Source organism: Larus michahellis, chromosome 3, assembly GCF_964199755.1.
Source record: "Larus michahellis chromosome 3, bLarMic1.1, whole genome shotgun sequence".
NCBI classification, from domain to species: Eukaryota; Metazoa; Chordata; class Aves; order Charadriiformes; family Laridae; genus Larus; species Larus michahellis.
The window spans coordinates 95,050,004-95,062,972 of NC_133898.1; the positions used below are offsets into that span (position 1 = coordinate 95,050,004).

Consider the following 12,969-nt stretch of genomic DNA (forward strand, 5'->3'; position numbering starts at 1 on the left):
GCCCACAGTTTACTGCAACACTTAGAAAAGGAACCTATAAGAAAGCAGTTAGTAAGGGGTAGCTCCATCAAGCAATTACAGCCACGGAATAGAGTTCTCAGTGGAACAGAAAAGGGATTGGGATCAGGGAATGACATCCCAGGAAAAGGATGGATTTATACTGATTTTACCATTGTTCGGCCTTTTATGTATCTATTCATCTTCAACTGGTCATGCACTGAATAAAATTTACTACTGCCCCTTTTCCTGAAAGCAAAAACTTCTGGAAAGCCAAAAGTATATAGTAGGGTTTTAAACAGCTATACAAATGTTCACTAGAAATAATATGGTTGAATTCAGCTGGAAAGTATGCTCTGCTCCTAGACAGTCTTTGGATACGTTAGACTAAAAGTTTTTGAAAGCACACGGAATCATGAAATGCTTAGATTTCTCTGCTTTTAATTCTAAAATGTTACAAAATTACATCATCATACAAAAATATATATGGCTTACAAAGATGCATCAATGATTTGCTTGAAATGTGTTTAGCTCATAAAATCCTCTCATCTCTTCAAAAATAGGTAATTGAGAGCACAGATGTCATCTGTTTTCAAAGCCAGTCTGGCTTGATATATAGGGTTTCTAGAAGTAATACATTCAGGGTGGCCTCTCCTAGGACGGGCCTGAAGAAGAGCTCTTCAATAGCATCTGTATCAATGTCCTGAAGAGAGGCGATTAGTTGCAGAATCCAAGCAAACCTGCCTAGGTTTCTGTTGAACATCATTGAGATAAATTCCATCAAGGCTTGCTGAGCTTCCTGCTGCAGTGTTTGTACATAGGGGAGACATTTTAGGACATGGCATCCTGTCAAAACAAAAAGTAAAATAATAAATCTTGAGTAAACACTTCCGTTCTGTGCCTCTCATAATCATGGGTGTCTGGCTTTCTAGCTTATAGTTCTACTTTCTCCTGAAAACGATAAAAAACTTTCTAAATTTACTTTTTGGAAAAAAAAGACAAGATATGCATAGTTGAATAATTTGAAGGAATACTGAGCAGCATTGTAAGCACATTGGAATTTAGCCCATTACATTAAATCCAGCTTTGAAATGGTAACAGGAGGTAACTTTGACTCAGTACAGATGGAGAAGCTTTCTAGTGTTGACTACCCACCAAATGATACTGAGACCGTAGTCTGAGTAGGTGGAAACATTCCAGCTCTAATCTAAAATAGGTAGGTAACATCAGGAAGACGGAGGTGGTGGTTTGGAGGAGCAAGCAGGCTGGCAGTCTGAAGACATAGATTTTCAGTCTACCCAGCCCCATCTCTCTCCTATTGTTGCCTCTGCTTGCTAGACTGAGCTGGGGCACTATGGTTCACCATGCTATCTAGGTATCTTCATTTACAGTCTAAAAAGAGCATAAAGGTCCTCTGTGAGATGTATCATGACCCACAGGTGTAGGATAGATAATTGTATTTCTCATTTTCGTGCTCTCTTTCCTCAGCTATTTCTGAAGAGGGAGAGGTCTCTGCCTTATGGAGTCATGGTCCTGAGCCTCAATCACATACCTCCCATAGCACATGACTTCAAACCTGCTGGTTCACTGATGGTTTTTGTGGGTGCCAGGGCTCAGTTCAAAGGACTCCCCATGTTTATCCTTTGGCTCCGCTGGGGTCGCCTTGTCATGTAGCTCTCAGCAACCTGTTGCCTCCTGTCCTCACCGCCTGAGGATAACACCAACTTTTCTTCCTAGAATTGCAGCCCAAGTTTTGACTTCTGCCTCTCCTGCCTCCCACGTCTTATTTTAACCTATCTCCCAGCACACACTCCAGTTTAGTATCTTCTACAGCGGCTGACTTCATACCTCCCTTGGATGGGATCTGAATAGCTTAGACCAGGGAGTATTTTACAGAGGACCATTCAAGTGTGGGAGGCTCTGCCTTCTTGCCTAGTGCCCTGTACTAGGACAAAAGCAACATGGTTGGGCTTTTCCAGTTTGTGGCTGCCTGCCCTTTGTCAGTCTTCAGCAGCTCTCTTCTCCCTAGGCGTCACTGCCAGAGGAATAGAAGCCACAGCAAAGCCTGCAACCAGGCTAGCCAGAAATGAAGGGTATGGAAAAGTCATCTTCTCCCCCAGGATTACCACCAGCTGCAAGCTGTGAGGATGGTTCCAAGTGTTAGATTTTTCATGGAAAGGAAGTTGTCAGGATTTTGTGTATTCAGGATGGAATGGCAATTGCTTATATCCCTTCACATTTGCTTTGTTTCCCCATTTGGTCTTCTTTTATATGTAATCAAGTACTGGGTTTAATTTGCAAATAATGAGAAACTTCTTGTTCTGAAATCTGTTGTAATAATATGCAGTCAAACACATGTTTCCAGATGAACTGTAAACCTCTTAAAAGCATATTTTTTAACAGAAGTCCTGTCACAGCCTTGATGGAGTTAATATATACATATATTTTTATATATAACTCCATAAATATATATATATGGCACTGATACAATAGCAGCACTGTTTTTCATGATTCCCATCTCTTCACTGCACAGTTCCCATTGCTTCGCAGGCAATTGTCAAAAGCAGCAAGAGCAGTTTCACCTCACTCTGTGCTGTTCATGTGTGGTGACAGTCCTACCTGCTCCTTCCTTTGACTTATTGCCTAGATGCTAGAGAAGGCCTTGCAGCTGTACCCTTCACCCGTACCTCACCCGTACACCCGTACTTCGACCTCTGGGAAGCCACCTAGCCAAAGCACCCCTGTGAAGAGCAGGGATGGCAATATGTTCTGGAGAGTCTGGATTCAGTTGATGCAGGGCTGCCCGTTACCTCTCAGGGGTTGGGCACATGCTTTCTCCTTCACAGGTTCTTGCTGGCCCAGATGTGGTCAATCAGTAGCCCAGCCAGAGCCTCCTACACAGAAGTACTACACAAATTGTGCTTTAGTGGGAGGACCTACACTCCATGCTGCCTGCCAGCCTGTCCCCAGAGGGCATTTTTTTATGATAGTAAGCACAAGAGATTACTTAGGGCACAAGCAAAGCTCTGTCATCCTTATTTGTCATGCTTCTTGCCCAAGCCCTGGCCTAGCTGTGCTACTACAGCTGCATTTCTAGGCACCTCGTTGAACTCCAACTCGTAACCCAGCTCTGGAGTGCTCCATGCCTGGTGCTTCCCATTTGCCTCAGCCAGTTTTGGTGGTCCTAACAGGGATTGAAGATACAGGGTAGAAGCCCACAGGAGGTACTCCATGATCCAGGAGACAGTTTAGTGTTGTCGCTTCTGGTGGCTGCCTGAAATCTGCTTAGAACTGAGGTCTGTAAAATATTAGGATTTGGCCAAACATCAAGCCAAAACTAAGAAGGCATCTGAAAATGTGCTGCATGTATGTAGAAAACATTTTCTGAGTTTGGTGGAAAGTGTTCAAAAGCTATTAAAAAAAAAATAATGGTGAAATGACAGTTGTGCAGATTTGTTTGCCACAAAACAGGTAGAGAAAGGACAGTTCAGGCTGTGTGTAATCCCTGAGTACCTGTTTCAGCCCAGAGTTAGACTGTGACTCTTTGTTTCATCTGGAGTCAATCCAGACTTAACTGAGGTCCCCCCAGCCACCTTTTGCAGCCTGTGGAAAAAAGGCACCTCCAGAGAATAGGGTCATCGCACCTAAGGACTAGGGAGTCCCCCTGAAACTCTGGACAGTGTCTGCAGACAGCATGAAGGGCTGCTGGGCCTCTCAGGTGGCACCCCGGGGAAGCAGCAGGAGTTAGCACAAATCCAGAATGTAACACTGCTGCTGCTGCTGCTTCCTCCTTCATTAAGTGAAAATCACATTTATCCACAGAGGTAATAAAAATGCCTGCTAGTTAAACTGTGTAAGCTGCTGCAGATGAGGGATTTCTCCTCTTATCATCACCCTAGATATAACTGGTGGTTTCTTTCAGCCTGATTTTATTGTGAAAATTTGAGAAAATAACTTGCACTGAAACGAACTCCACTGGTTTGATGCTGCGGCATCAAACATGAGAAAATACCAAACATCTGGATGACATTAAATCTCAAAAATCAGAATTTGAATCCTACTGGAAACAAATATAAAGTCACTGCAGCCTTTGAGCAGCTGATAAACCATTCACCGCAAGAAAAATCATGGAATAACTGAAACATTCCAGTATCCTTTTGGTGCAGTCCCAAGTATAGCACACTGCTGACAGTGCAGCCAAGAGCAGTGATCGCTGTGGAAGGAGTCGGGGATCTGAGCCAGAGCAGACTGGAGTCAATAAGTCTTTCCATTTACTTTAGTGGACTTAGATCTCAGCTTTTAATGACTCACGCGCTCCGCGGTGCTGACCTAGGCAACCTTCCTTCCTAAAGAGGCTGCACTTGGCACCAGAAGCGAGAGGATGCAATCACTAGTCTGAGTTTGCTCCGTGACTGCTGTCCCAGGCATTAAATGTAGAGATACTAAAGGATAAATACATAAATAAAAGCTGTGTGACCTCAACGCAGCATCCTTTTGCCTCATTGTTGTAAATCAGATGATATAGATTATTTTATCTTCTCCAGTGTTCTTGCTACAGAGGAAGTCTTTGTTAAAATACTTCTAATACTCACATCGCGTTCCTACGTACCGTCTCTCCTTTGCTGTACTACGGGTGAGGCTGCTGTATTACCTTGGAACTGGAAATCAGTTTGAAGTGACACAGTTAATTCTTTATGACTTAAAATTTGTCCAATAGAAGCTGTTTCGGCTTACACTGTGTGACCTACTGCACACAACTAAGGAACCTAAATAAACTAGTTCAGGCAGAAAATCATTGAATTGTTGGAATATAGATTTTTGAGAACATTTAGCTATATTCATAGAAAAGAATAAAACTAAACACTTGTCTGTAAGCAAATGAAAATGCCAAATGTCATTCTAGGCACATAATCATCTGTGTAGCTTCCAGGAGGACTTACCAGAATTAAAAAGAATAATTCCTTTAAGATAGGCATATTCTTTTGCACTTATGTCCAGGTCCCAGAATTTCCACAATAAATTCTTCATCTTCTGAACTTCTGCTGAAGGTGCTCCCAGTGACGAGCTGCCCAATTCATTGCTAGCTGTCAGAGACTGGTTGAGGAGGATTTTCTTCAATAAACTAGGGGCTGAAATCTCTCTCAGGTCAAAATCCACCCCTTCTTGTGCCATGCCCAGGACAAAAAGAGGGCCCCAGTTCTGCTGTATGAGGACGAGCTGATCCTCCCAAGGCAAGTGATAAAAAGAAGGCAAGTTTCTAATAAAAGTTAAAGTCTTCAAGAGGACTTCAGAGGCTCTTCTGCACGTCGCTTCTGGTGTTTTCAGGGCAACTCTTCTCCTGTGGACACAAGAGCAGCCCTTGCTTCCCATGGAGCGATGGGGACCGCAGTACTGCTGGTGCCACTTGGCCTGACTTCCATCCTCTCTGTTAAGGATCTGGTACAGGATGCTCTTAGCGTGGCGTGTCTCACACTGACATTTCCCAGATTTCTCATCTGGGATCTCGGTAGCCATAGAGCCAGAGTTCCCTGTGGCAGGAAACAGTGCACGTGGAGCTATGCGTCAACGGCAGGGGAGAGCATTTCTGCCACACAGAGAGGCATTGTGTGCTTTTTATATACATGGGCGGTTGAAAAGTAATATGACCCTGATCTGCAAAATTACCTTGAACTTTATTTGCACCAGTCTGTTTCGAATGGGGCGGGGCTGCAGGCTGACGGTGTCGCACCGGGCTGCCCTAGCCCCGGGGGAGCAGGAGGGCTCACTGTGACGAGCAGCTCGCCACCGTGTCCCGCTGCAGGCAGGCTGTGCCTGGCCTGCTGCCGCCATGACAGTGGCTCTGCGCTGCTGCCACCAGCAGTGGCAGTTTTGCAAAGACCAGCTATAAAACAGGTACAGTCTGCCCCTGAGAGGAAGCCCGGTGAAAACTATGACGCCTCAAGTGAAGAAGGAACAAGTTGTCTGAGTTTTTATTGATACACTGACCTTGCGCACGAGCACAGAAATACATTTGTACTTATGAATGATGCTGTGGTAGCAGTCCCTTGAGTAGACGCTTTTATTTCTTGTTAAAAGGAGCCACCTGAAGATGCCATGGGTGTCTACCATTCCTTTTCCCAGAGCACTTAACAGTGTTCATACCTTACACTGTAGCTAACAGGATGTGACACCTATATCGAGGAGCTCACAGGTGGAAGTCCCAGGGATGGAAATCCCATGTATAGGAATTATTTCCCATTCCTGGGAGATTTGAGAGAAACTTCAGAGAAAGTCAGCTGCTACAGCTCATGACAACGTTGTCTATCTATCTATCATCTCCTGCATTTCACATACGATAATTTGAAATGCAGAACATGCGGACTTCTCCCAGACTTGCTGTGTAATTAAATATTCTTCATACAAGCTGTTGAAATAAAACTGATAAAGAAACAGAGTAAAATGGCGATTCGTACTGTTGTACGTGTGAACCTTTGTGGCAGAACAAGAGCTGACTGATACAATTGTCAGGAGTCGCCAGTAAACATCAGGCAACATTAAGTGGCAGGAACGCAAGGAACTCAGCCTCAATTGAAATTGATACTTCAAGTTTTTGTTACTTCACACTCTCTTGCTCTTATATAGGGGAAGAAGTACTAAATTTTTTCACCAAGCATAGCGTTTATGCATTCCTACCATCTGGGCTCTTAGCAAGTCTTAAAAAAAGCAACTCCAAGAGCTACTTCCATTAGACCTCCGAGCCTTAGGTGTGTAAAGGCCATCCCACCAGATGCAGAGCTGCAAATTTGTTCTTTGCTACAACTGCTTGTTTTTTCCATGTTGGGCCCTTTAAAAATTTCCATTTATTTACCTCTCCATGATATTTATGTTGCAAATTTTTGCCCTTCTGAGGAGATAAAAAGCGGAGGAAGAGATGACTGCTCCAAAGTTGAGCAAACTCGAAGTGTAGTGCTGCTGAGGAGTAACTACCACTAACTGCAGTGAAGGTCAAGGGGGCCCAGAGCACTGAACACCTGATGAGATTTCCTTGTCCCCTTCTTCGTCCATTCAACAGCTTTTTACTGTCGTTCATTGCTGGGGGTATCAAAGAGCTTTTTTTAGGTTAAAAGGCACAGCAACAGAGGAGTTCCCAGAAAGTCCCATTCTTCTTATTCTCACTGTAAAATTCTAGCTGGGCTGAGGTTCAGTGGAATGAACTCCAGTTGCAGGCCTGATGCTGTCTGAGGTTCTGTGTGAGTTACATAGATTGGCTAATGGCTGGACTAGAAAAAGAGACCAAGGTTGCTAAATTCATCTGGGTATGAGAGTGAGCTCTGATAAAAACAACTCTTCTACTCCAAGGAAAAAAATCTTTGGCTTCAGCTGAAATCAGCACCATTTCACAGTTCACCATCATTTCACAGTTCCTATTAATTGTGCTTATTAAAGTTCTACTCCAGATTAAATTGGTTCCCTTCCTACTTTTTTTTTCCTGAGATCTGCATCAGTCACATGCAGACAGTCCTGACGTCAGTAACATACGGTATTGGATACCATTTCTATTTATCATAATTGATTTCCTTTGATTGTGTATAGTTCGAAGAGGCAGAAGGAGATGATATTTTTCTAACAGGAATTCCTGGCATATTGTAATAGCTTTATGACTGTTTACCAAAAATACAGAGTAAAGGTTAACTGCCTCAGCACAACTGCTAAGGACACATCATCAGCTTTTTCTGAGAGAATGATTACTTACAATTATGAGTCTATATTGAATCACAGGTGAAAATGATCCTGGCGGTCCTGATTCAAAATTACCTGAAACGAGCTCCCCCCCTGACCTAATTTTCTCAAATGTAGAGGACCAGCAGCTGAATTTAGCTCTGTGCTCGTAAATTAGACAACGGTTGTTTTTTCTTTCTAAACCTTACCTATAGAATGGTCGAAGCCACATGCACTTAGATGTCAAGCATCTACAGTCTTCTTACTACAGTAGCAATGCTTCTTTCAAATGTTCAGAAAGTGTATTACACAAAATCCAATTTTGTGACATGAGAAATCCCCATGGACATTATCTATTTTAGCTGTTTGTAGCATGACGTTTTGAGAACATCAGTGAGACACAGTCACATCAGTGTTATTTTTTCTGTTATGCATTCATATACTTTCTCAATCAACAAAGCACACACCCCCGCAAACACTTGCTGCCACCACGTTTTCTCTGCAACCATCAGAATTGCTCCTCGGACACAAGTGCCACCATTCGGACAACAAAAAAATGTATCCTAAGTTCACACACAGAATTGCTACAGACAGATCACGGATATTCACACCATTGCTTGGAATTGTCCTGCTCCAAGCAAGGCTGCCATCTGCATCTCTCCCATGACTAATGTTGTTTTGCACGCCTGTATATTACTGTCACAAGTAATATATAGCTAATACAACTCATCGCCTTTGTTGTTTAGGTGATTCACGCACACTGCAACTTTTTTCTTAAAATCCCTGGATTTCTCAGGTTTGCAAAAACTGCCTGCTAGGCATAGATGGCCCCAGGCTTCTACCCTCTCTGACCAGTGTGCCACAGCAGGGCCAGTGTCAGGAAGTCAGCAGGAGCTGAGGGATAGTTGCTACTATTAAATATCCAGTGACTTATGCACATTCTTAAATATCCTATTGAGTCCAAAAGTATGAGGCATGTAGCATTTTTGGCTCTTAGCCCATAGCCTTAATTTGCCTAATAGCATACTTGGAAGGCTGAAGAGGCTTGTCTGATAATAGAGGAGCTTAAGTAGCCATCTCACCCTTACCTTGGCAGTAGCCAAACATAAGTCCTTCAGGAAGAGTGTAAGATATATAGCACTATTCTCATGAGTACTTCTCTTGCGTTCAATCTTTTGTAGCTGAGGGAATTCCTGAACCAGAGTGATTTTATGCATTTAATAACTCTCAATTAATTTCTACCCTATTATCTCATGCAGCCTGATCCTGAAGCCACATAAACATCCACATTAGCCTATGTCGAGCTCTGTGAATGTGAGACAAAACTTGATCAAATATGACATTCGCTCGATTTAGTGCCTTCTTGCTTTTGTACTGGGGGAAGAAAAGGAATCAGTCAATCCCTATTCACCCCCTCTATACCTTCCTTTATTTTATAAATCTTGGTAAGACTCCTAGAGTCATCCTTTGTCCAAACTAAAGAGACATAACTTCCAAAATTGCTCTTTCTTTAGAGCAGTACCGTGCCTTTGATCATCTTGTTACCCTTCTTTGAACCTTTCTTAGCCCTGTATCTTTTCTAAGATATTCTTTAAGGGGAAGTGGGGAAAGTATCAGAACAGGACACAGTATCTAGGACTTAGGAGAGCATGGATTTATACACAGACAGAATTAAACACTCTGTTTTGTCTTTTCCAGAAGTTGCTCCTGAACACTGAGCTGTTGTTGCCGTGAAAGTGTCACAGCCCCCAAGTTTTACTCCTGAGTAATAGTCATCAGTTCAGGGGCTCTCATCTTAGTCAGGAGCAGAGTCAGAAGTGTTTTCCCTTATGTGCATCTTTTGCTTTATATATATATATACACTGAATTGTCATTTGACACCTAGTTGATGATTTTCATAAAGCCCTTTGCAATTCTTCTGATGGCCCTAGTCTTCCTCTGAATAATTTTGTATCATCAGCAAACATTCCTATTCTGAAATTTTGAAGGCACTGCTCTCCAGAATAATTCGCTCAACGCTCTGAGTTATTTAAAAGACTATCATAATTTAAATGTAGGGCAGAAAATCTGACATTGTTCTTGCAGTTGAATGTCTGTATATACAAGTATATGTATGCTGTTATTGGTGCACAACATATATAGTAACTAAGTTATTACTAAGCAGTGATGGCAAGCTCTCCTGCTTTCCTAAAAGGTGAGACTGGAGGCAGATGCGTTTCTGGAGGAGAAGAATCTCCCACAATTATTTCATATGGGCTACGAGAAGGAAACACCCTCCTAGGAAGCTGACAGCAGCCTTTTTGAGGTCATCCTGTCACACCAGCCTGATACATGCACGTATTCCTTGATTCAGTGATCTCTTATCTCTCTGGTGTCCCGTACAAACATTTAATTGGCCTATAAACATCTGTATGACTTCAGAACAGGATTTTCTCCAGGAGTTTTGTACATTTAGTTTTCTGGGAGGAGCTGGGTGAATCTTGTGTCATGGGTGCTTTGGAGGACACCTGACTTCACTAACAGCCTTAATGATGGCAAAAGGAGCCAGTAATAAAACCAGTATCTTTCTAGAAGGGTTCCTTAGCCCCCTTGTCCCATAGTGCACGATGTTTTTCTTGAGCAATAAAGATACTAGTTTCCCAACTAGAGGAACCGGGAGGTACCATTCAGACTGCCCACTTTGGCTAGGCAGATAGTAGGAAGTATCATCCCCAAGTTAAAGCCTGCTCAGCTTGGAAACAAGCTCTGAAACGGTGTCTTTAGCTTAAGTTCCAACAGGTAATGCCATGGCAAACCAGGATTTGGCCCTTATATCTGAAGCAAGAGTATGTAAATTATAAATCCAGTTAATTTAAGCATGTTTAGCTAATCTTGAAGATTAGTGGGTGAACTTCTCGAGTGATTGAAGTTAAGCATGTGAAGTTAAGCACTTTGCTTGATTAGGTCTGGTAAAATCCGTATCTTTTTGATGACCGGCATTTGGATAGAAGTAGCAAATTAATAGGGAGGCAGCTGCCCCAGGAGGCCTTGCAGTGAAATGTTGTCTATCACTGAAACTAGGCCTGTTTTAAATGTGCCTCTGGTGACGGAGTTAAGGAAAAGGCAAATGTCTCTGAACTTCTGCTTCACATCTTGACGTGAAGAAGGAGCTCTGAGAAGCTCCCTTCCTAAAAACCTACCCCGGGGCATCTACAGTTCACTCATGTTCTGCTCTTCTTTGTTTTCAAACACACTGGAGTGACTTTTTGGCAGGTGGCAGTCACTGGCTGAAGGAGGGAGGGTGTTTGTCTTCATTTTAGACCAAAGACACTTTGTTAGAGACTTTATGCTGCCCGACCATACTTTAGCTGTTGCAGATGTGAATGCAAACACGTGTTATCTGGAGCTATAGCCAAATCCAAGACTAAAATATTAGTACAGAAAGTAAATAATCATCTCAGTGATGCTCCTTGGACAGAAGATGGGGTGACACAGGAACATATTTCTTAACTCTTCAGCTGCTTATGAATCTAAAGCAGCAGTGGGCAGATTTCCACGTGGGCAAATGCACAAATAAACACAAAAGGGCTTTCATGATTGTTTAAAACAAACAGACAAACCCCAGCTGGACGAGTAAACTCTTTCCATGATTTTTGAACAGCTTTATCCTGCCTCTTAGTAACATGGTGTCAGAGTCGTCTTCATCTAAAACTCCCAGCAGTCATCACTTTGCGGTTGCGGCAGAGCTGCGCGCACCGTGGCAGACGTGCTGCTACTGGGCCATCTCTCCCTTGGTTAAAGGTAAGGCTCTGTTCTAAGCAGTGTATAGAAAGGGGCATGAATCTGGAGACATGAGTAGGTTTTAACCTGCCCAACACCAATTGTTTGCTTTCTTCATACTAGAAAAATTGGTGAAGGGTAAATCAGCAAATTTTTATAAGGGCACACCTGGGGGGGCAGTGGGGTGTAGAAATTATCAAATACACCAGAAACAACCTCGTACCAGATTGTGCCATTTTTCTACGGCTCCCCCACCAAGGAGACGGTGTTTGTACAGTCACCCTTATCAGCACTGGGACAGGCACCATCTGTCATTTTAAATACAGATAGATACACCACTTATTATTGCTCAGCAAGTGGAAAATGCTGGAAAGCAAAGTAGAAAAAGGGCACAGTTTTGAAAAAGCAAAGTTAGAAAACGCTCCTGGCTAGCAACGTCATCTCCAGAGTGGCATGGAAAAGGTGACTCCTCCCTTCAGCCCCCTCCCCTGCTGAGAAGAGAGGTTGAGATGGTGATAAACATTTTAATGTGGTATGGAGCCCACTCTCATATTAAACTTGTCTGTTTTATATCATTGAAGATAAATGCCTAGTCTAGTGGTTAGCACTCTATAAATACCACAGATTAGCGAGTGAAGGTTAGATGACAGATTAGATATGTGGTATATATCTTCAGACAACTTTATGATAAAATGAGCAAGGTCTTAACAAGTAATCTGTTGTCCAAAAAACTAAATCCCAAATACTTCCGTTTTATTTTGAAATACGTGAGGGGCCAGAGGTATAGGCCTAACGCGTTGAGTTTTCCCTGCGACAATGTTAACATGCCCAAATTCCCCTCACTGTTTGCCATAGGATAACTTCTCTATCAATAAATCTTAAATTAAATATTTATCTATTTGGACTGGGGGGGGTGAAACGAAGAAAGCAGTTCTATCTCAAAATTTGGATTTTCTTATAGCTCAGACTACTTAAAAACTGATAGAAAAATCTACATAATTTGCGTTTGATTCTTCACAATGGGTTACTGATTATGACTCATGGAGCCTGTAGGTACAAATCTCCAAGTGTTCACCCAACCCCAGAGAGACTCTTCACCAGATATTTCCTCACCACAGTTTATCCAGAAGAGCCCCATTTCTTCTATCTGTCTTTGACCATCTCCCCACCTTGACTGCTGAGACTTTCTTCTACCGCACCCGTGCCAAGGAGATACCTGCCCCGTTCTCTCACAGCTGGTTTCCCATCTGATTTGAAGTAAGGCTGGGAAGAGTTCAGGCACAGCTGTGGTAGGATCTTATTGCAGAAATATTTCCTTACCATTTTCCTACTATTTCCCAAAGGGGTAGGGACGGAGCAGTTCACAAAACCACCGCATCCAGGGTCTAGGACATCAGGGAATCCCTGGGACTGAGAGGAGTAACAAAACCCAATTCGCTTTACGTCCAAGTCTAAGCACATCTTCAATTGCATGAGCTTGAATTACTTGATATTTTAGAGACTCTCCGGTATTAC

At 42.8% G+C, this 12,969-nt stretch overlaps 1 protein-coding gene across 1 annotated transcript; it reads right to left on the reverse strand.

Moving 5' to 3' along the window:
• Positions 1 to 589: 589 nt before the first annotated feature.
• Positions 590 to 5,511, reverse strand: LOC141740175 (nuclear receptor subfamily 0 group B member 2-like). Its single transcript, XM_074578413.1, has 2 exons — positions 4,938 to 5,511; positions 590 to 843 (listed from the first exon to the last, which is right to left on the reverse strand). Exons 1-2 carry the CDS (start codon positions 5,509 to 5,511, stop codon positions 590 to 592), a joined length of 828 nt encoding a protein of 275 aa, XP_074434514.1.
• Positions 5,512 to 12,969: the final 7,458 nt, after the last annotated feature.